This window comes from Mytilus galloprovincialis, chromosome 2 (assembly GCF_965363235.1).
Source record: "Mytilus galloprovincialis chromosome 2, xbMytGall1.hap1.1, whole genome shotgun sequence".
Classification (NCBI taxonomy): Eukaryota; Metazoa; Mollusca; class Bivalvia; order Mytilida; family Mytilidae; genus Mytilus; species Mytilus galloprovincialis.
In genome coordinates, this window is record NC_134839.1 from 27821720 (window position 1) to 27844025 (window position 22306).

At 32.8% G+C, this 22306-nt stretch overlaps 1 protein-coding gene across 2 annotated transcripts; it reads left to right on the forward strand.

Annotated features, from left to right (window-relative positions):
* Positions 1–1862: 1862 nt before the first annotated feature.
* LOC143063294 (uncharacterized) lies at positions 1863–21317 on the forward strand. Of its 2 annotated transcripts, none has more exons than XM_076235355.1 (12): positions 1863–1924; positions 4725–5404; positions 6202–6352; positions 6838–6900; positions 9205–9528; positions 12662–12835; positions 13627–13800; positions 14260–14384; positions 15590–15722; positions 16678–16785; positions 19669–19785; positions 20177–21317. In XM_076235355.1, the coding sequence occupies exons 2-12, from the start codon at positions 4739–4741 to the stop codon at positions 20428–20430; spliced, it is 2289 nt and encodes a 762-aa protein (XP_076091470.1). In that variant the 5' UTR covers positions 1863–1924; positions 4725–4738; the 3' UTR covers positions 20431–21317. The 2 variants fall into 2 exon arrangements, with proteins under 2 accessions (XP_076091470.1, XP_076091469.1); XM_076235354.1 differs by having other exon boundaries at positions 1865–1924; positions 6838–6930.
* The last annotated feature ends 989 nt before the right edge of the window (positions 21318–22306 follow it).

Sequence of the window (22306 nt, forward strand, 5' to 3'; positions counted from 1 at the left end):
CAGTTTGACACGAATGGTTAGGTCTAAAACCAGACTGGGAAGGGTGTAAAATATCAAACTTTGTCAAATATTTATACAGATGTTTTGATACATGTCTCTCAATTAATTTTGATAATGTTGGCAAAACAGATATTGGTCTGTAATTGCTAGCTACATTTTTTTCACCAGATTTGAAAATTGGAGCTACTTTGGCATTTTTTAAAACAGATGGATAAATACCAGTATCAATCATTCGATTAAAAATGTATGTTAAGGAAGATGCTATGAAAGGAGCACTAAGTTTTAAAATCTTAGGACCTATATTGTCAGTACCAGAAGATGTCTTAACATCTAGTTTAGTTATTTCAGCAAATAGTTCTGAAACTTTTACTGGAGGAATGATGAATTTATTATGCCTTTTTTTCAAGAATTTCATTTGTACATAGTTTGTCAGAGTATTAAAATTTGAGTTGATTGGTGCCCTACTATGCCTTAATTTTTCAACACATGAGGTGAAATAATTATTGAACGTATTAGCAATTTCTTTATGATCGGTTGTTTTATGGTCTCCAGTTGTAATAAGTTCATGTGGTTTTGATGGATTAGATGGATTTAGGCTGTGAATACATTTCCATAGTGTTTTAGAATCTTTTGAGTCTTTTATCATATCATTATAATATTTCTGTTTAGATGTATCAATGATATGTTTTGTTCTGTTTCTCCAGAATCTATATTCAGCCCACATTCCCAGTGAGTGATATTTATCTCTCATTTTTCTTGCATATGAAATTTCTTTATTGTACCATTCAGGCTGTCTGTCTTTTTTTATCCTCTTTTTCACAATAGGGGCATGTTTATTTAAAATGTTATTAAAAATGTTGTACCACATTTCAATACAAACAGATGGGTCATTTTCAAATTCAATATGTTGAAAAGGTGCACTTTTTAAATCTTTTAAATAATTTTGCTCATTAAAAGTCTTAAAATTTCTATAAGTGATTGTTGAATGAGAATGTTTTTTATCATACAATTTCTCTTGTCTTGTCATACATATTGGATAGTGATCACTAATAGAATATTTAGAAACATGAGCCTCTTTAACCATGCTTAAACTAGTGACATATATATGGTCAATCAAAGTTTTTGATTCATTTGTTACTCTAGTTGGTTCCTTAATTACCTGTTGAAAGTTATAAGTTTCTAGAGCAGTTAACCATCTTTGTGGAATTTTATTGGGTTGTAAACAATTTATGTTAAAATCTCCCATAAGTATTACATCTGAATTATATTTCATTGCAATCTTAATCTCATCTTCAAACTTATCAATCCAACCAATTAGTGACTTGGGTGGCCTATAAACAAAGCACAATAAAAAAGATTTCTTATGGCTGGGTTTAACTTCAAACCACATAGTTTCAATATATATAGATCAATGGTTTCCTAAAAAGAAAAAAAAAAAAGATGTTAAATTAACTAAATGGCATTAATAAAGTAGTGAACATTGATTTTTTAAAATATATATTGGTACCTAGTTAGTCTAATTAAAGTATTGTTTTTGTTTTCAACTTTTTTTGCTTTCGGTTTAAAAGAAATTCCATCAGTCGACTACGTCACAAGTTTATAATTTTGAACGGTAAGTAGCCATTTTATCAGTCAATTTTAAATATTTAATTTTCATTTTATTGTACATTGACACGTTACCGTTACATATTGTGATAAAACATTTATACTTTTACACATTTATACACTACACGCGTACACAAGTTATAATATAACTTTGGTCGTACATGTCGTAGATGAAGTGATCGAACACAAAACAATATCGTGTTTTAACCTCGTTTTAACCAGAGACATGTGTATATTAATCTCTGTTTTAGCGAACAGGAAATATAAAAGCTTTATTTAAAGATTGCTAGCAACTTTCTATTAAAAGATCTTAAAACCGGTAAGGATACGCACGAAAGCATTAGAATTTGTAGGACTGATTACTGTCATTATAAATTAGAGGATGTGGTATGATTGCTAAAATTAATGAGACAATTCTCAATAAGAACCAAATCATTTTATGACACAGAAGTTATCAGCTACAGGTCACCAAATATGGGCCCCAGGAGGGTATGTAGCCTATAAAAAATATCATAAACAATCACTTATATGTAGTCTAGACAATATATTTAAAAAGTGTAATAAATCTCCTTTATTTAGCTTACACGACCCAAAGCACCAAGTGAGTTTTTCTCATCACTTGGCGTCGGTCGTCCGTCGTCGTCGTTAACTTCTTCTCCTCTAAAACTACTGGGCTCAATTTAATGAAACTTGGCTACAATCATCATTTGTGTATCTAGTTTAAAAAATGTGTCCGATGACCCGGCCAACAAACCAAGATGGCCGCCATTGCTAAAAATAGACATTAGGGGTCAAATGTAGATTTTGGCTTATATCTCTGAAACCAAAGCATTTAGAGCAAATATATCTGAAATATTGTGAAATTGTTCATGAAGTCAATATCTATCTGTCCTGAAATTTTCAGACGAATCGTACAACCCGTTGTTGGGTGCCCCTGAATTAGTAATTTTAAAGAAATTTTGCAGTTTTTGGTTATTATCTTGAATATTGTTATCTATAGATAGAGATAAACTGTAAACGACAATAATGTTCAGCAAAGTCAAATCTACAAATAAGTCAATATGACCAAAATGATCAATTGACCCCATAAGGAGTTATTGCCCTTTAAAGTCATATGAAACCTCAAATTAAAAAAAGTATGCATATGTTTTTTAAAACTAAATGGATAGTTTTCATCAACTTGTATAGTTTATTTCAAACCAAAAGCAATACAGCTTATAGGTATATCATAAATATGTACATGTATGTTCCAGACCATATGAGTATTTGGACCGTACGCGTACGGTCCGGACCGTATACGTATACTCGTACGGTCCGACCATACGCGTACGGTCGGACCGTATGAGTATACGCGTACGGTCCAGCTGATGTTTTGGGATCATATTGGTTAAATTTAAACAAATATTTATCAAAATCATTATTTTTAGTTATACAAATTGATTTTATTACATGTATATGGATGAAATGATTAAGCGAACAATTGAAATTAAATATGTGTTTATTTTTATATCCGTGATTCCTATTTTGGTACTCAAGGTGACACTGACTTCCACAAAGAACGTCATATTTTTTTTACAGTAACATAATTTGTTCATGAACGTTGCTTTGCATTCTTTTGTAAAGTTCCTTAATATTCTAAAACGATTGTCCTCCCACTCTAAGTTTACTTCCGATAACTTCAATTTTAATTAGCATACTTGGCTTCAATATATGAATTACTGACATGCTAAATACAGGAGATTAACAGACTAAATCAACGTGATTTTTTAAAATAGTTATAACATTATTTTGTTTTATTTCAATTACTATTGAACTTTTTACATTAATTTGAGATGTAAGCTATGTACATTTGCATCTGATAAACGTGACCAACTTCTTAATATTAGTCAGACCGTACGCGTACGGTCCGACCGTATGCGTATTTTGAAAATATACGCATACGGTCCAGACCGTACGCGTACGGTCCAAATACTCATACGGTCTGGAACATGTATATCATAACAGAACATTTTAAATACAATCGGAGGCAAGACTACATAGTATAAATCATTCAGAAGATTGTCATGAAAATTTTATATCTGTGGCGTATTTCAGATATTTTCCTAAATTAGATAATTCCGAAACATTCTTTGTTGACAATAATTGAACTTATTTAAAAACAGATGCATTTGTATAATAATACCTTTTTAAATAAATTTTTCTAATATTGTCATATTATACAACTTATGTACTGCATATACTTTTTCTGAGGAAGATTCTTTAATTTGTCCACATTTAGGAGAAGTTTACTTATTTTTAATTGCTTGCTGCCAGGAAGCAATTCGCCGACATATTTTCCGTATAGTATGCATAGTGACCTAAGCGTGACCCTCCTCGTAAAAATCCGTTGATGGCAATACGCATGAATCTGTCATTTAAATAAACAATTACCCGATTGTATATGTTAAACACGTGCTAAATACCCATTCTTTTTGTTGATTATTTACTGTAAGGTGACAATCGGAAAACGTCGGCTTCAAAACACGACATTTAATGAGTAGCCATATTTGTTAAATCATAACAGACAGAGAGGGAAAAAAATGACGATTATACGATATATTTGCGTAAAAAATGAAAAAAAATCGTGCACAGAGGACTAAGTTTATGATATAAACATGCATTGGTTCAAGAATTGAATAAACATTACTTCTCACCAGTCACCCGTTTCTTATGACTTTAAAGTCAAATTTAACAATTTTTCGCCTAAATATTTGTAATCTTTTACAAGAGTCTGTTTCTCAAACAACTGAGACAAATTGAAACAAACTTGGCCACAAATAAAGATTATTTAGTTTTTTAAAATGTGTTCGATGATCCTGCTTGTCAACCAGCATGGCAGATATGCCTAAAAATAGAACATAGGGGGAAATGCAGTTTTTGACTAGTATCTTTGAAACTAGAGCAAACGTATAACGGTTGCATTATTTAATGCATCATTTGCAAATAAAAATATCACGTGAGAGACTCAGGCTCCTTGGAGCCTCTAGTTTTTCGATGAAATTATCTTACTCATAGATAGCCATTCAGCCTGAAAATTTTAAGCGATTGCTCTGTGTCATTATAAGTTCTTTTATTTTTAGATAGATTATCTAGTATGGAGGAAAGACAATGGTACATTCAGCTGCTAGCATTTTCCTATGGTCCTGCTATTGAAATTCTTCATTTGTTTTTTGAAAACAAACTTTTGCAAAACTCGAGTTTCATACAATTTTTGGACGATACGAGAAATAAACACATTCTTTTTCATGAGTTTAAACCAACAGTTCAATGTTGTGAGTGTATAAATCTATCTTTGGCTGCAGCTCATAAGCGAGGACATTTGTTCAAGAGTCAATTTGATTTACTTTACACAGAAACGTGTTCTTCTCCTCCAAATCATGTCCAGTGGCGTGGTAAACTCATAACTCAACATTGCTTATGTAAATATTCTGCTAAAACATCCGTTTCAATTGAAGATGTAGACATATCTTTATTGTATGCAATTGTAAACCACTGTTGTTCACTACCATCACAACTGTTATCATGGATAAAAGATCTCAAGGAAGTACGCAATATATTAGTCCATCTTGGCAATGGTCATATAGCAGAAACAAATTATAAGATACAGTGGAACATATTGCAGATAGCATGTTTAGGCTTAGCTGGTATTATAGGAAACTCGTTTGTGCGGGTGTTTCGACGAGAAATAGAAAGACTCACTGATTGTTCTATTGATGCTTTAAAGGACATTGTTAAGAAATCAAAGGAAAACCTTTCAGAGGTAAATAAAAGTTGATCATCCGGAATATAAGTCATATGAGTAGATAGAATTTCTTGCATTATTTTCTTCTCCACAAGTATGTATAGAATAAAAGTGTATACGAAAATAGGTAAAAAAAAAATTCTTGAATTTGATAGTTTTAGGTAATTAATCCTACATTACATTGCAGTATAACATTTATGGGTCATAAAAGTATATTGTAGGTATTTTAAATCACAATTATTTTTTCATTTGAGGTTTCTATAGAATATTGTCGAAACTTAAATGTGATCGAAATACAAAGCCTAATTGAGTACTTCTTCGCGCGTCCGGCGTAAATACAAAATTTCAATCCTTGTATGTATGATGATATATTTACAACCACTGGGTCGATACCACTTTAAATCGCATTTTCCCAAAAGTTCGTCCTGATTTTTAACATGTGACGAAAATATTAGTCAACGACAAATAATTGCCAAGTCGAAATTAAAAAAACCGACTTAATAAAGGAAATATTTTCTATCAGTCCTGTCAATAATGGTCGTTCTCATTCTTTCAAATGTTGCCATATAATTCTAAAACATATAATGAATTGCTGAAATATCAACTAATATACCTCTTGATAGAAAGCTAGAATGCAATTTACCTAAATGATAAAAAGTAAAATCACAAAAATACTGAACTCAGAGGAAAATCAAATCGGAAAGTCCCTAATCAAATGACAAAACACATCAAAAACGAATGGACAACAACTGTCATATTCCTGAGCATTCCTAAAGAGCATATCCTTAAAGTAATGTATTTCTTTTGTTTTCAAGTTGCATCACGTTCTAAATGGTGTAAAACCCCTGCAAACTGTCATTGCCGAGTCGACGGAAGTTATCAAAGAAGTATCAGTACAGCAGAAGGAACATACTGACACACTGAGAGCACAAGGAGACGATATGAAAGACATCAAGTCAAAATTAGGTACTATGGCTAAAATGAATATTATGTATTCGTTGATGTAAAACAAAATGTAGGTACATGCCTAAACGTTTAAGTAAAGTTTAAAAAAAAAAAATACCATTGATTATTATTTCAACATTTGACTACTATTAGTCACCATTTAAGTTTGTTAAAAACGTTTAAAAAAATCAACTTAATTTATATACATCCACAAAAAGGCCATTGTGTGCTGCTATAATTTACCCATTAAGGCGTGACTTTTTTATTTTTTATATTATACTTAGTTGAAAGTACATGATCTTAATAGGCCCATACTATAAGATTTCGTCCTCCGTTGATGTTTTTATATATATATATTTGTTTTGTTGTCAACATTCATAGTAACGAAAATATCCAACAAAAAAGTTGAAAGCAAACGATGTGGACATACGAAGGCTGCTTATTTTTAAGGACTCATACTATTTATATATCATGTTTTATGTTTTTTGTTTTTAATTCTAATTCAGATTTCCTTTTATATGCTCAATTTGGAGAACTGAAGACTGTTTCTGAAGTAAAGCGACAAGATGGTGACTCTATAGAGAGGACAGGTGTAGCAGGTAGAATTACATCAAGTTATGTTTTTAGGAAAACACATTAAATCCTTTTAACAAGAATAAAGTATACATGGATAACCAAATGGCAATAAACTTTATTACGCGAATTTGTCAATTATAATCACGAACTAGTACAGCACCAACAGAAATATTCCTATAAACCCCCGTCAATTGCCTTCGAACAAGTTTGCATATGACTGCTTTATTTGATTTCATACGCATTGACTGTTCTCTCCACAGATTGGCTCCCGTGACTACTAAATGGAAGGTTGATGTAAACAATTTTTTCGTTTTGTCCTACAAGGGAGCACTTGAATATAAGTTATATTTGCGTGCAGTAGAATTAGTAAGGCATTGAATGATGTATAATGTATCTACTTAAAATGAGTTTATCACTTTATCAGAAATTTACTACCTTGGCCGGAAATGTCATCTTTTTTATGCCCCTCGACGGAGAGGTTTTGATTCATCACCTTCTCCATTTAATGCACTACCATACGACATCAGAGAAGTAACATTACACTATTTATTTCACATTACAAAAAATATATATGTTTCACCTGCTCAACGAATTAAAGGGGACATAACCATACCGGATATCCGCCCAGCCGTCCGTTCGTCCGTTCTTGTTAGTGCCCTTTCGTGAGCATTTCTTGCAAGATTGTTTTGAAACTTATATCATAAGTTTTATTCAGCAGTCATATTGGACGAGTTCGAATACCAGTGCCGATCAATTATTTTTAAAAAGAGTTATGTCCATTGGATACATTAATTATATCGAAAACTGCATCGTTCGCGCTCTCATTTGTTCGATTCTTGTTTTTTTTTATGAAACTTGTATCATAGGTTTATATTGGTAATGTCTTTGAAGAGATCAAAACTCAGTGCTGATCCATGATTTTTAAAAGAGTGATGTCCCTTGGAAATATTGATTATTTGGAAAATTGCATTTTAGTGTTCTCATATTTTTAATTCTTGACAGCATTTTATGAAACTTATATCATAGGTTTATATCTGCAGCGTCATTGACACTTTCGAAAATAAGTTATGATCAAATATTGTAAACAAGTTATGCCCCTAGCAAATGTTAGTTTAAAATGAAATAACACATTGCATTTAATCTGAAGACTTGATTTCTTTAAGATATGAATACAAAATTAAAAAAAAACTTTAATAAAATTATACAAAAGTTATTGCCCTGGTATCTGGGATGAAAATTAACTCATCGTAGATACCAGGATTGAAATTTTATATTTACGCGTCTGGCGTGTTTCGTCTACAAAAGACTCATCAGTGACGCTTGAATAAAAACAATTGTGTTAAAAAGGCCAAAAAGTACGAAGTTGAAGAGCATTGAGGACCAAAAATTCCGAAAAGTTTTACCGAATACAGCTAAGGTAATCTATTCCTGAGGTAGAAAAGCCTTAGTATTTCAAAAATTCAAAGTTTTGTTAACAGTTAATTTATAATTATGAACATAATAACTCAAGTCAACACAGAAGTACTGACTACTGGGCTGGTAATACCCTCGGGGAAATATATCTCCACCTGCAGTGGTATCGACCCAGTGGAATACAACATAAGCAATGAGGGGGCATTAGAACTGTTCTTTTACCAAAAATGATGGCTTCTGCTGTTTTCTGCACATTGAAAGGGTTGTTGTCCCTTTGACGCATTTAGCATTTCCATTTTCCATTTTATCAAAATTTGAGTAGTATACTAAAATTAAGATGTGAAGTGTTTAAATTTACTCTGCATATCTCCTTTCGATACCACAGTTTTTGGTGGGGTTCGTGTTGCTTAGTCTTTAGTTTCTGTGTACTATTATTTGTCTGTTTTTCTTTTTTTATTTTTAGCCATAGCGTTGTCAGTTTATTTTCAATCTATGAGTTTGACTGTCCCTCTGGTATCTTTCGTCCCTCTTGTATGCATATACTAATTCATTGGTCGATGCTACTGCTGGTGGACGTTTCGTCCTCGAGGGTATCACCTCCCCAGTAGTCAACACTTCGGTGTTGACATGAATATCAATATAATGCGGTCATTTCCTGTTATAAATTTCCTGTTTCCAAATAAAGGATTTTCTTAACCCAGGTATATAGATTACCTTACACGTATTTGGCACAATCTTTTTGAAATTTTGGATCCTAAATGCTCTTCAACTATTTGATATGTGCGTCACTGATGAGTCTTATGTAGACGAAACGCGCGTATGGCGAACTAAATTATAATTCTGGTACATTTGATAACTACATGACCATTTTATTTATTCAAAAGGTGAGAACACTTCTTCAGAACATGACATTTTAATAAGACTCGAAACACCATCGTCTTGGAATAAAGAAAAAATAGAACAGAAGCTGAACGAGAGACTCAACAAAGATGCAAATTGTTCGGAAGATGAGTTACATTTAGTAAAATTTAAATTCAAATGTTTGATATTAACGACAAGAGCATCAACGACTCTAATTAATGATAAACCTGCTTTAGTTAAAGCAATAGGGAAATTCATGAAGGATATACTCGAGGATTGTGAAATTGACACCCGTATACCAGAAACATTGTATATTACAATAGATGTGTACTGTCCAATTATATCAGGTATGTTTAAGTAAACAAAATTTTGTCACTTAAAAGACTACTTTTTTATTTGTCTTTTTTTCAATTAATCATAATAACCAGATATAAATCAAATTAATGGTTAAATAGCCGCGCATTCGGCAAAATTATCATTTGTAAAATATATGTTTTTTTTCAATTACAAATACATTGTAAATTATAAGTAGATATACATGTATAGTAATGTACTGTAAGTTATGTTATTCAATGTCACTTTTAATTGTGAACAATATGTTAATATACAGTTGGAAAATCAACGAATTTAGAAGAATAAATAGTCATCCTTCCTATGATAACATCGGCAAAACGAATTGTATGTCTTTGCCGGAAACTTTCATTTGTAAATATTTTTTAACTGAAACGACCATCTGATCTGAAGTGCTCTTGAAAAACAGAACAGTACCTTATTAAGTCCTTTTCAGTCTTTCTGTCCATTTTAAGACTTATTCACGGTGAGAAATTTAGTACATATCAGACACTTCGCTTTCAGTTAATTATCATTAACGATATTTTTGTGTACAGTTTATCTTAGTAATGAACTATTGTCATAAGATGGATGTTACTTAGGAAGCTGGTAAATAATAGATGAATAGTCTTATGTCTTTTGATTGAGCTCAGCCATTTTAATCGATAGTTTATAGTGTGTCTTTCGATGTTGTGATGTTTCAGGTAAGGGCGAAGGTTTGGAACCTTTGAAACGTTTGAACCGCTGCGATTGTTTGCACCTGTCGTAAGTGGAAAATCTGACGTTCAGTAGTTGTCGTTTGTTGGTGTGGTTCATAAGTATATCTTGGTTATCTTTTTTTATATAGATTAAACCATTGGTTTTCCCGTTTGAATGGTTTTACATTAGGTTTTTGTTTTGCCCTTTATATCTTGCTGTTCGGTGTGAACTGAGGCTCCGTGTTGAAGACCGTACTTTGATCTAAGATGGTTTACTTTTATAAATTGTGACTTGGATGGAAAGTTGTCTCATTGGAACTGATACCACATCTCTTTATATCTATTTGAAAGAGTTTTTCCTAAAGCTTCAAAGCGTTTAAAAAAAGATGAAATTTTTCCCGTTTGATTTTTGATTTAACATCCGAAAACTCGGGGGTGATCCGGGTGCTCAGGAAAGGTAAGCAGATCCTGCGCCACATGTGGCATCCGTCGTGTTGCTCATGTTATTACAAACCCGGTAAATAGTCTAATTCGGTAGTTCACATTCGTGAAAAGGGAACAGGGTTGTTGGTACGACATAAGAAACATATCCGATAGCATCTATGAAACGGTTATTTCATAACGGTCAACCAACTCATGATGGCGTCCGTAAAATTAACGAAGGGATGATTTTAGCTTCATCATTTGGAACTATATGTTTAATATCTTCCTTGTGAGCAGCAACCATCTATTAAGAAAATCATGATAGGAAATACACGCCCGGGAATATCGTAACAATTGGGAGATATATACTCCGTATGCAGGCGCTGCTGGAATGTTGCCACATGAAATTAAACTTTTAAAGGGATGTTTGTTTTTTTTCTATATAAGAAGATTGAAAACCAGAAATTTTGTATATAATGAATACATCATATCATATATTCTATCTATATTGCTTTATTTCGTTGTAGTCCAGTAATCCTTGTGTGTGCTTAGGTTGACAATATATTCAAATTGGACACACTAAGACCTAAAGGTTGCACTTTGTAAATACAACTGTTTCTCAACCACGCCTCTTTTGGGGAGATATATACTATTTATAGATAAAGGCAACAGTAGTATACCGCTGTTCAAAACTCGTAAATCTATGGACAAAAAACAAAATCGGAGTAACAAACTAAGACTGAGGGAAACGCATTAAATATAAGAGGAGAACAACGACACAAGATTAAAATGTAACACACATAGCAACGGACTAAGCATTAGACAAAATCCAATGAGAATAACCAATATAACATTAAAACCAAATACGTGAATTTGGGATAGAACAGTACCGTGACACGTCTTATAGTAATGGGAATTCACACTCAAATATAGGAGAAAACAAACGACCCAACTGAAACACAACGTAAAATGTTACAAACACAGAAACGAACTATGATATAACAATGGCCATTTTCCTGACTTGGTACAGGACATTTTTAAAGAAAAAAATGGTGGGTTGAACCTGGTTTTGTGCCATGCCAAACCTCGCACTTTAATGGCATTGTTAAATATAACATTAAAATGACAACATATTAATACAGGACTTCAATACAAATAAATAGGAGAAGGTATTAGGCAAAGAAACACATGAATGATAGATAACAAAAGGTATCAGGTTTAAAATTCAATACGTCAAAACCGCGCCTCGTCCACACAAGACCTACCAGTGACGCCCAGATATAAAAGTTCGAAAGTCAAAAAAAGGTACAAAGTTGTACAGCTCTGAGGATCAAAAGTTGAAAAAGGTTGTGCCAAATTCGGCTAGGGTTTTCTGCTAGTGATAAGAACATCCTTATTATTTAGAACAATTTATGCTATTGCAAACAGTAAATTTTATCGAAAGTGTTGCCAAATACAGCTAAGGTCATTTCTAATAATTCCTAGGGTAGAAAATTAACGTATCTAAAATATCGCTGGTTTTTTTACTGTAGAAATTGGAGCATGCATCATTTCTACTATTTGAATTTAAAACTAAATCTCTGCTTAATTGTTGGCGTCTAATGAATAATTTCAACCGTTGTATATCGCTGTTCAATAGCCATAAATCGATTTAACTAATTCAAATCTGGGTCACAAACCGAAACCAAAGGAAACAAATCAACTATGAGAGGAAAACAACGGAACAACAGAAACACTAAGCTGCTAAATAAACAAACGCCAACATACTAAGAAACGGACTGTTTGATAACAAATAAAGCTCTTTCTAGATTAAGCATCGCTAGAATGGCTAAAACGCAAATGCTATCAACTTACCACAGCGCTGACGAGCTTTATCACCAAAAATGGACCTAAATTAAAATAAAATCTACCGAAGTTCATTGTTCTAATTGTAGTTTTGCTTTATGATTAATGCAAATTTAGACTGAATATAGCATATTTATGGTTAACCTTCACTAAACTTATTTATGATTTAATGGTATGCCTTTAGGAATAAAAACAGAAAACAATGAAACAGATTTAACAATTCGTCCTGCAAAATCAGCAATGAAGCAAGAAGAAAATTCAAGATACGCGAACAAGTTAGAAAAAGATGAAGTAGTTCTGCCTGACATTGTCACAAAACAACATATTGATAAAATGGATATTACCGACCCGAGAGAGAGTAAGTTAAATGGTTAATTATTGAGTTATTATTCTAAATAAAAGAAAATGCATCAAAGAGTACTAGTATATAACAGCTGATTACGATATCACCCTATGAGACTTCTTATCGAACTTTATTAGTCATGAGCATCAAGGAGTGCGTATAATGGAACAGTTCATCTTGGTGTTTTGTGTGATTCATGGACCTTTTTGTATTTGACTCGAGAACTGTATTACTCTCTCTGTCTTGTTTTCAAATTTCTACCACATATTGAAGACCTTCAGCAATTTGCTGTCAAATCTTGATTGGTATTGTGTATTTCTTTTAATATTGTTTTTATTTTAAGAAAAAGGATTTCGATGTCTATAAATCAAAACATTGAATTAATAAGGGTATTATTTGTTGAGATTTCTTGTCACAAATACAGACTGAAAAACAGACACTTTCCAATAACGATATTGTTGAAATAATTGTGTCGTTGGTGTTTACCTTTAAATTACTTGTACAGATCTATAACAGTACATATAACTCCCCCCCTCCCCCCCCCCCACAAAAAAAAATAATTATATATTCCTGGGATTTACAAACAAATCTAAGATATGAATGAAAGTTAGTTGAAAAAACAGAAATTCAAACACAAACTCACACACTAATCTTTGTCATTTGCATTGGCTAAGGTTCATTTAGCGGCTATATAAGTTACTTTTCAGGAGCTTCTTTATTTCTTATATCGAAATGATCAATTTATTAAATACAATGCTTGTGCCTATAGATGTAGTCTCCAGTTTTATCTACTAAAATCATTCCAGATACACAAGGGAAGGACAAGTTACGTGGTACTATGAAAATGGCTGCACATAATGATTATTTTGTGACTTGCAAATATTGTTCACAAACATTTGTATGCGACAAATGCATGACGACCGGAGTAAGAACTGTTTCATTGGAAGCGAAGCTAAAAAAAATATTCGGCATTATTAAAGGTTAGTAGATGTATCTACAATTTATATTAATATATTAGCAACATGCACATTAAAACCTGTAATTGTTCCATGCACATATAACTGCTTTTAATTATTCAGTTTGTACATCGATGTACAATAAAGAGTGGATTCAAAGGCGACAGTTTGAGTAACACAATTAACAATTCTATAGACTTTTTTCGGCGATTTTTAGTGCTATTAACAATAATTATTTCTTTACTTTAAAAACGACACAAGTGCACCCACAGATTATTATGATGTGAGATAGTGGCATTTGATCTCGTGGTAGCCATATCAAAACTATTAAAAATGGTCCAAGATTCAAATGGTCGGATTCAACAATGTTCTTTAACAATGAAGAATTACCTAGACAATACATTTAGATACTAGTATTTGGGAACATACCATATAAGAATGAATCATTCTTTACATAACTCTATAATGGAAATTTCTTATTAGACAATTTCAGCAATGCAGTAACCAAAGCATATTTGAATGTATTCTCATCTCAGCAGAAAAGTGATGAAGGAGTCTTATTGTCAGGTTATATATCTTTAGCAGATCTGTGGAAATATGAAACTATGGTACGTATCAAATTATTTTGTAGAAGGATGGATCTTCATTGAGGGGAATGAATAGACGATAATGCTAGTCATTCGTATTTTTTCAGCTCACATTTTCAGGACGATTGCATTCGACATTCTACACGAACAAATATAACTATTTTCGTTAAATTTGCATAAGTGTATGCGATTGTCCTAGGCAATTGTGCTCATTATGGTTTTATGTTAGGAGGTTCAAATAAAAGAGGCACGCTTTAATTGTTAAATTGTAAAAGTAGAAAGAAGATTACTAACGTTTGAACCATAGCATGCACACAGTTACCGTTTAAAAGGTCTTTATCACAAAGCATTGCAATATTAGGTCAATATTGTAATGACAGGGACAGGGACAGAGACGAAAAAATCAGACGCAGAAGATACCATAGAATGGCAGAATACGACGAAAAAAAGGATAATAATCATGATAATCACAACGCATAAAACAAAAGACTGAGCAACACAAACCTCGGGTGCTTCGGAAGGGTATGCAGGTTCTGCTCAACATGTGGCACCTGCCGTGTTACTCGTTTGGTTATATGTCTAATTCAACATTTGAAGAAAAGGGGACGGGTTTGTGGTGGTCATCTTTTAAAAACATATGTTTCATACGTCCGCTCAACTCTTGATGCAATATGCTCCCATAAAACTGTGCGATGACTATCAAAATTTGCAATGTTGACTGTTGTTTTCCAATTGTTTGTGGGTTGATCAGGCTCGATTTTGTCAGTTTTTATATATATTTTGAAGTTCTGTATTCTTGTTATACGTTTTAGTGTGATATAGCTGAAAACAAAATATAGTTGAAAGATTCCGTAGTAGTTCTTTCGGTCATACGATCCATCAATCTGTCCAAGAACTTAAAAATTAAAAACACACTGCTCAAGATGTGTATGTAAGACTATTCAGTAGTTTCTATTGTGACTATTATAACATGACACTGCCATCATTTAAAAAACAAAATGGGCTGACATACATTGTACACTCGTCATGCTTGCCAGTGTTTTGAAACAAGATGATAATCAGGTTTACATTTCCTATGTAACACAGAGAGGTATTGTTACAAGTAGAAAGAGAATGATATTTATGTGTTTACAAGCATAATAATGTTCCTGATCATTTATGGTTCGAACAATTTATGTCTATGTAGGACGGCATAGCATTCATGTTTGTTTTTTTTTAATTTTCAGAGGAGGGAAGAACTATGGAAGCAAGTAATAGATAATATGACTAATGCCATAGTTAAGGTCGTAGATTTTGCAAAGCAGATTCCAGGGTTGTGTGACCTTAGTGACTCTGATCAAATTATCCTTCTTAAAAATGGTAATTATAAAAATATTAGAAATTATTATTAAGCTTGACTGGTTTGTTCAAATTCCTTTGTGCATGTAGATACTAAGATAAAAAGAAGTTCTGAGGACATCGGATGATGTCGAAACATGTCATAACCGGTTGCGATGACAGGAAATGGATTCATTTGATGCATTATTTGATTAGATCTAATGACAAACAAGGCAATCGGTATACGTAAGACCCTTATTCTGTTATTTTTGGTATCTGATTTGTGAGATGAAAATTGACTTGATTACTCCCCGACACTTAGGTGTCTTATACTCAAACGTGATTGCATTGATAGTCATGGTAAAACATTAATTCAACTTTGTGTATTTGTACAAAGATATCTTTTGGAATTTTAGGATGAAGCCTTTTATAATTATTCACCATGATGATTACTAAAAAAAACTATGTCGCGTATACAGGCGAAAATCAAACTAAAAAATATTTGTTCAGTTTATTTATCAAAGTAAACATTTACAAAGAAATATTAAATAAAAACAATCGTATCGTTCATGTTATATTTACAAAGAATCGTTTCCCCTCCCAAAATTGAAAACCCTGGCCTGTATGAAAATTGCCATGATTATAACTAAATATTAGAAGACGTGTCGTGAACAATTGAATATCAGACATTGACAGACTCTGTAAATATTTTTTTTATATCTGACGTTTAATTGATTCGACATTTTAAGATCAATCTTATCAAAGTATTCATATTTTTACAATTTTGAAGTTCTTGTCTGAGAACGTACATTTTAAACAAGTGTGCTGCTTTTAATGGTAAATGTCTAGATAATAACTATGAGTAATACTAGTATCATCAATTGATAAGCATATGAATCTTTATCCGTTTTTATGATATTGTTAACTTAGACTTATGTCAAACGTGTGTAGTGCTGAAATGAACAGTTCAAAATTATCATTACAATATATATTTCAGGAGTTTTTGAAGCGCTACTAATTCTCTGTTCGAAGGTATATGACCCTGCAGGCAAGAAAGTAGTTTTTGGTGGAAAATTACTGTCGCTGCGTGCATTCACATCTATCAGTAAGTCTTAATAATATATGTACAATTTGTACCAACATATGTCATTAATGACAACAACAACAAAAAAAGAGCATCCTTGACTGTTTGAGGTATCTATACTATTAAATGCGAAAATATTATTTTGTGTGTCGCTTCTCTTCCTTCCACATTAAATTGATAATTATAACTCTGTGTCCTATGGGTACCATGCATAGTCGCATTGGTCATGCTTGCTTGTGATTATTTGGGTAGGAAAACGAAAATAATAACGTCCGGATATTGTTTCCGTCATTGGACGGACTTTTAAAATCATGGACAAGCTTCCGTTTATGTTTTTTTTTAATTTTCTAACTACTTTGGGACAAGACAATTATTTTTACTTTGTTTTTTTTTTTGTATCATTTGGTCATACTTATACTATGACCAAAGTGTATCTGCTATTTACAATCAAAGTTTATACACGGCGGTAAACGGTATATTATCAGTGACTGCTGTTGATAGTAAGTTAACTTGAAATTGGTAGTAAACAGCAAATACACTTTAGTTTTAGTATATGTATGTTCATAGTTTATAGAAAAGAGAAAACAAAATAAGGGGGAAAAAGGGGAGGTCTAAAAGACAATTGTCCTGTCACCACGGTACATACAGGATAAGACTGTCGAAACCTTGCCTAAATTTCCTTCAGTCATAAAATCTTTTTGTAAAATTCATTCTACAACAATTTGTGTACTGTTCAAGCACTAAATGCCCGCGATTTCGGGGGTGTGTTCTAGTACATTTGAAATTGCTGCATGAATAGATATAAAACTTTATCAGACTTCGTTGGTAACACAGTCTGGTGTTCAATATAGAAAGTTGTCGTTACGTTGCAATAAAGCATTGGTAACTGGTGATTATCTCAAGAACCTCAAATATCTTGGTTAAAAAGAAGGAAGTGAATTAATGAAAATTGATACTGTCATTTGAAAATTACCCTTTTACCTAAAGTACTAGTATATACCTATTTTTCATACTGTCCAATTGCCTGACGTCATCTTACTATAAGCTGGTTTTGCACTGTCTGCATACTGAACAGTATATTGCTAAAACCTATCAAGTAAAGTTTGTGTATTTCAGTCCGAGCAATTTGATATGTTATTGACGTTTCAATACGACACGAAGATGTTATAACTCCAACTTAACATCTATCATGAGTTTAAGAAAATATAACTAGAAGCTCTCAATAGCCTGTATCGCTCACCTGACTCTACTTGGGTTTTTGAAATCATACTAAAAAAAGATACAATTGGATAGAAAGTTATAACACTTGGTCAGCACCTCATAAGGAACATTCATGCTATGTTGGGTTTCATTCCATTCAGTTATAATCCTGTTAACCATACGGTCATATGTTAAACTAAACCCCGGGGTGGCGGCCATCTAGGATGATTGATCGGCTACAAAGTAACAACACTTGGTCGGCACCTTATAAGGAACATTCATGCCATGTTTGGTTTCATTCCATTCAGTGGTTCTCTAGAAGAAGTTCAAAATGTAAAATGTTAACGACGACGGACGACGACGACGGACGACGGACCCCAAGTGAGGAGAAACCCTCACTTGGGCCTTCGTTCCAGGTGAGCTGAAAAAGTTTAAAAGCTGACCAGCTATACAATCAGCAAAGATATATAAGCTTGACATTTAGTACGATAGACACGGGTTTCAAAAATGGGAATTCACTTTTATTGGTTAAATGTAGGTCATGTCTTAAAAACTCTCACAACAAATATACTTAAGATGGTATCATCATCCATCACTCAATCTCACACATTTGAAGATTGCGTTCATCTTATGCATCATATGGAATTTCAGATTAATGATATTACCAAAGCAGGTCTACTTTATGTTTTTATCAGATTTCTGGATACGGACATAGATGGGTGATTTCAAGTTAGAATCAATGATACACGCGCTGATTTCATCATTCCAATTGTCAGACTCTTCGTTTTTTTCAGCAGACACATACTCTTTATTCAATGTTTTCTACATATCTCATTAAATGCGTTATGTTCGTTCATATTCGCATTATTTGGATTTAATAAACAAAGCTTTGTTTCTTACACACAAAAATACCTGTATAACAGAGTTATGTGGAAGAATGACTTCAATAGATACTCCATGTGTTGTACGGTCACTTTCTCAAATTGGTTGACCGATACAATGTGTCAGTGTCTCATATCACATCTTTTCGTAGAATTGTCTAATCTGCATTTTTAGCGATTGTGATATTTTGACTGAGTGTGTAAACGTATGACGGATGGTGCTTGCTCAGCAGGAGATACTTCAAATTTCCTTATCGACGCACTCATTTTCGATCCTTTTGAAAGTCGTGAGTCGATGAGAGCCGTTGTGTAGTGGTTAGTGCATCGGACTACTAACACAAAGGTTCATGCTTCGATTCCCGTTCCGGGATGAAATATTCAGAGACCGAATTTTCGGCTCCCCCTTGACACCATTTGCGAGTATGGTCTTGAGGAAACGATGAAAGTCTGTCGGAAGGGGACGATAAATGGCTGACCCTTGTTAAGAGAGAGCCATATGTTTTGCACGTTAAAGACAGCCTTGTAGATTTCAAAAAAGAGCAGACTAATGCCGTTACAATGCAGCACTCGCATCCGCAAAGTGGAAAGGGATTAATATAAGTTGCAAAACTTGTTTCCCAATCCACTATAAATAAACATGTTTAAACTAAAAGTCATGTGATTTCCTCAGCTTTTGATTGATGTGTAAAGTTTCTCTTCTCGGTGAATTCGCACAGATTTGTTAAACTACTGTCTCTTGTATTCCATGTAAGTGTTGGTGTAGATCATTGACTCTTAAGACTTTGTTTAACATGCATATCGTCATTGCTTTTTTCCCTTGCAGACAGAGAAGAACAGGAGTTTTTAAATGAAGTGTTTGAATCAGTTCAAAGGTTGAAATATCAAAGTCTGAATGACACTGAAATGGCATTATTGTTAGCCCTAGTATTAACACAGCCAGGTAAGATTTTGCATCAATTATTTCAACACAGAACAGGATAACGAATGTGGGTTATTATACATTTAAGACGTTCAGGAATTAGGACAGTCAAATAAATTATCGGTACAGAATTAGTTTTTACATTATCCACTATCATTAATTTAATTCATATCAGTGAAATATCAAACATTGCTTAAAAATCAGTTAAGGGAAAGTCTAAAAATATGATTATAATGAGATATGGTATGATCACAAATTATATACAACTATCCATGAATACTGTAAGAAAAAAATGTGAAAATGAAAAGATCACGAACTTGACAAAACCCTATATTTTGTAATAAAACTAGGTCTAATGTTTCAAAATATGGACAATTCAAAATTGAAAATCAACAATATATGTTTGTTTTAGATTTGCATGGTCTTATGGATGTTGAAGAAGCGAAGAAACTGCACATTGTAATACGAAATTCACTTCAATTTGAAATCTGCAAATCACATTCAAGAAAACGTGAAAGCATGAATATACTGCTTGACATAACGAAAGAACTTCGTAGGTTAAATACTAAACATGCAACGCTTCTGTATAAGTTTTCTCTATCAGCCCCAAATATTCAATTTCCTCCTGTTTATAAGGAGGTATTTAGTACAGAAAAATTGACATGATGTATGATGCATTGAGACAAAACTACAAGGTTGATAATGCGCTGAATACATAAAGAAGACATTGTAGGATTACTACACAAGTATAAGAACATGTACTTAATTCAAAGATGAACTGGAATCAATAATAAACAACATGATTTCGAAAATAAATATCAGAGCGTAAATAGTGATTGCTGTATTGGCATTAACAAACTATATGCAAGCTGTATATTTATCATAATTCCTAAGGACATGGAATGTTTAAAGAAAATAAACAGAAAACTGCTAGCTAAAGAATGCTTAGGGTGACGGAAATGGCTTCTTTAAATGCTGCTTGTTATTTAGTTATGTAACATATAATGAAGATTCTAATCCAAGAATCGAGGTATTTAAACTATGATGAAAGCCTCAACATTTTTTAGAGGACCAATGAGCGATTATTATTGTAGCCTCAACGGAGTTGAGTACCATTTTGTTATATTATGTTTCTTCATTCTTACTTTGCATAAAATATGAAAACAACAAAATAAGTAAAAAGTCATGATATAACGATGTGGAAGCAGAAAATTATAGCGGTAACAAATTTGAGGATCGACAAGACTACATGGTTTGAGATTATGTCGGTTACCAGAAATAGAAGAACATCCCTAAAGACTTTATTCGACGTCAAATTGATTCAGCTCGACGGAGAAGTCAGGCGGTTTTCAATGCAAGAGGTGATCATACACGGTATTGACATGTTAACTTGAATTTTGTACTCGTCCTATTACACTCGTCCGAAAATGTGCAATACTATTTGAAATAGCGAAATATTTGTTATTGTTCTCTTCAACAGATTTTAGCTCTTATTGTACTTATTGATTTGATACAAAAAACAAAAGTGATCTTACAAATATAATTTAACGTTTCTTTTTTGTCTAATTTGCTAATCGACAAATATTTTGAGATGTAACACAGCAACAAACGACAACCACTGAATTACAGGCCCCTGACTTAGATTAGAAGTTAGAAAATGTCTGTACCAAGTCAGGAATATGACAGTTGTTTTCCATTCGTTTGATGTGTTTTGTCATTTGATTTTGCAATGCGATTAGGAACTTTCCAATTGATTTTTACTCGGAGTTCAGTATTTTGGTGATTTTACTTTTTTGGGACAGGCACATACGTACAGAATGTGGCGTGGTTAAACATGTAAACGTGATCCCAACCCTACTCTTAACCTGGGACAGTGGTGTTACAGTATAACTAAAGAACGAACTATAAAAATCAGTTGAAAATGGTCTAACTCATCAGATGGATACACATAGAAATACATATACTAAACAGAGTGGACGTAACAGTGTACTTGTACATCTCAACAACAACAAAAGTACAGATTTGAGAGTACTCGCAGTTACTGACAGCTAGTATAAAGCCGATAACAATAACTGGTTTCTTTTAATTAAACCGACCTTATCAAAAAGTTCAACAAATAGTTGAAGCAGCTGCTGGAAACAGCATACCTTAAATTTGCTTTTTGGTCGCGTCAAGGCTAGACAAAAAAAAGTTTAAAAAATACACACCTTTTCACTCTGATATAGATATACTTTCCGTTACATAAGGTTTCTGTTATTAGTCATTTGAGTAATACACAATAAACTAGAATCAGAACTTCGATTTAAAAACAATTGATGTAATGTTCAGTTTACGTTACTTCACTAGACTCCTAGCATGAAACCAGGAGTTGATTTATTTCAAATATTTTTGCAAAAACTAATCCTAGGACATGATCAGGACATCTCTTCACAAGGTATGAGATATGGTACTCGTTTTGGCGTATTCTATATACGACTAGTAATTTAAATATACATGGACAATTTTTTTATAAACCCAAATGATATTACATCATTAAAATTTC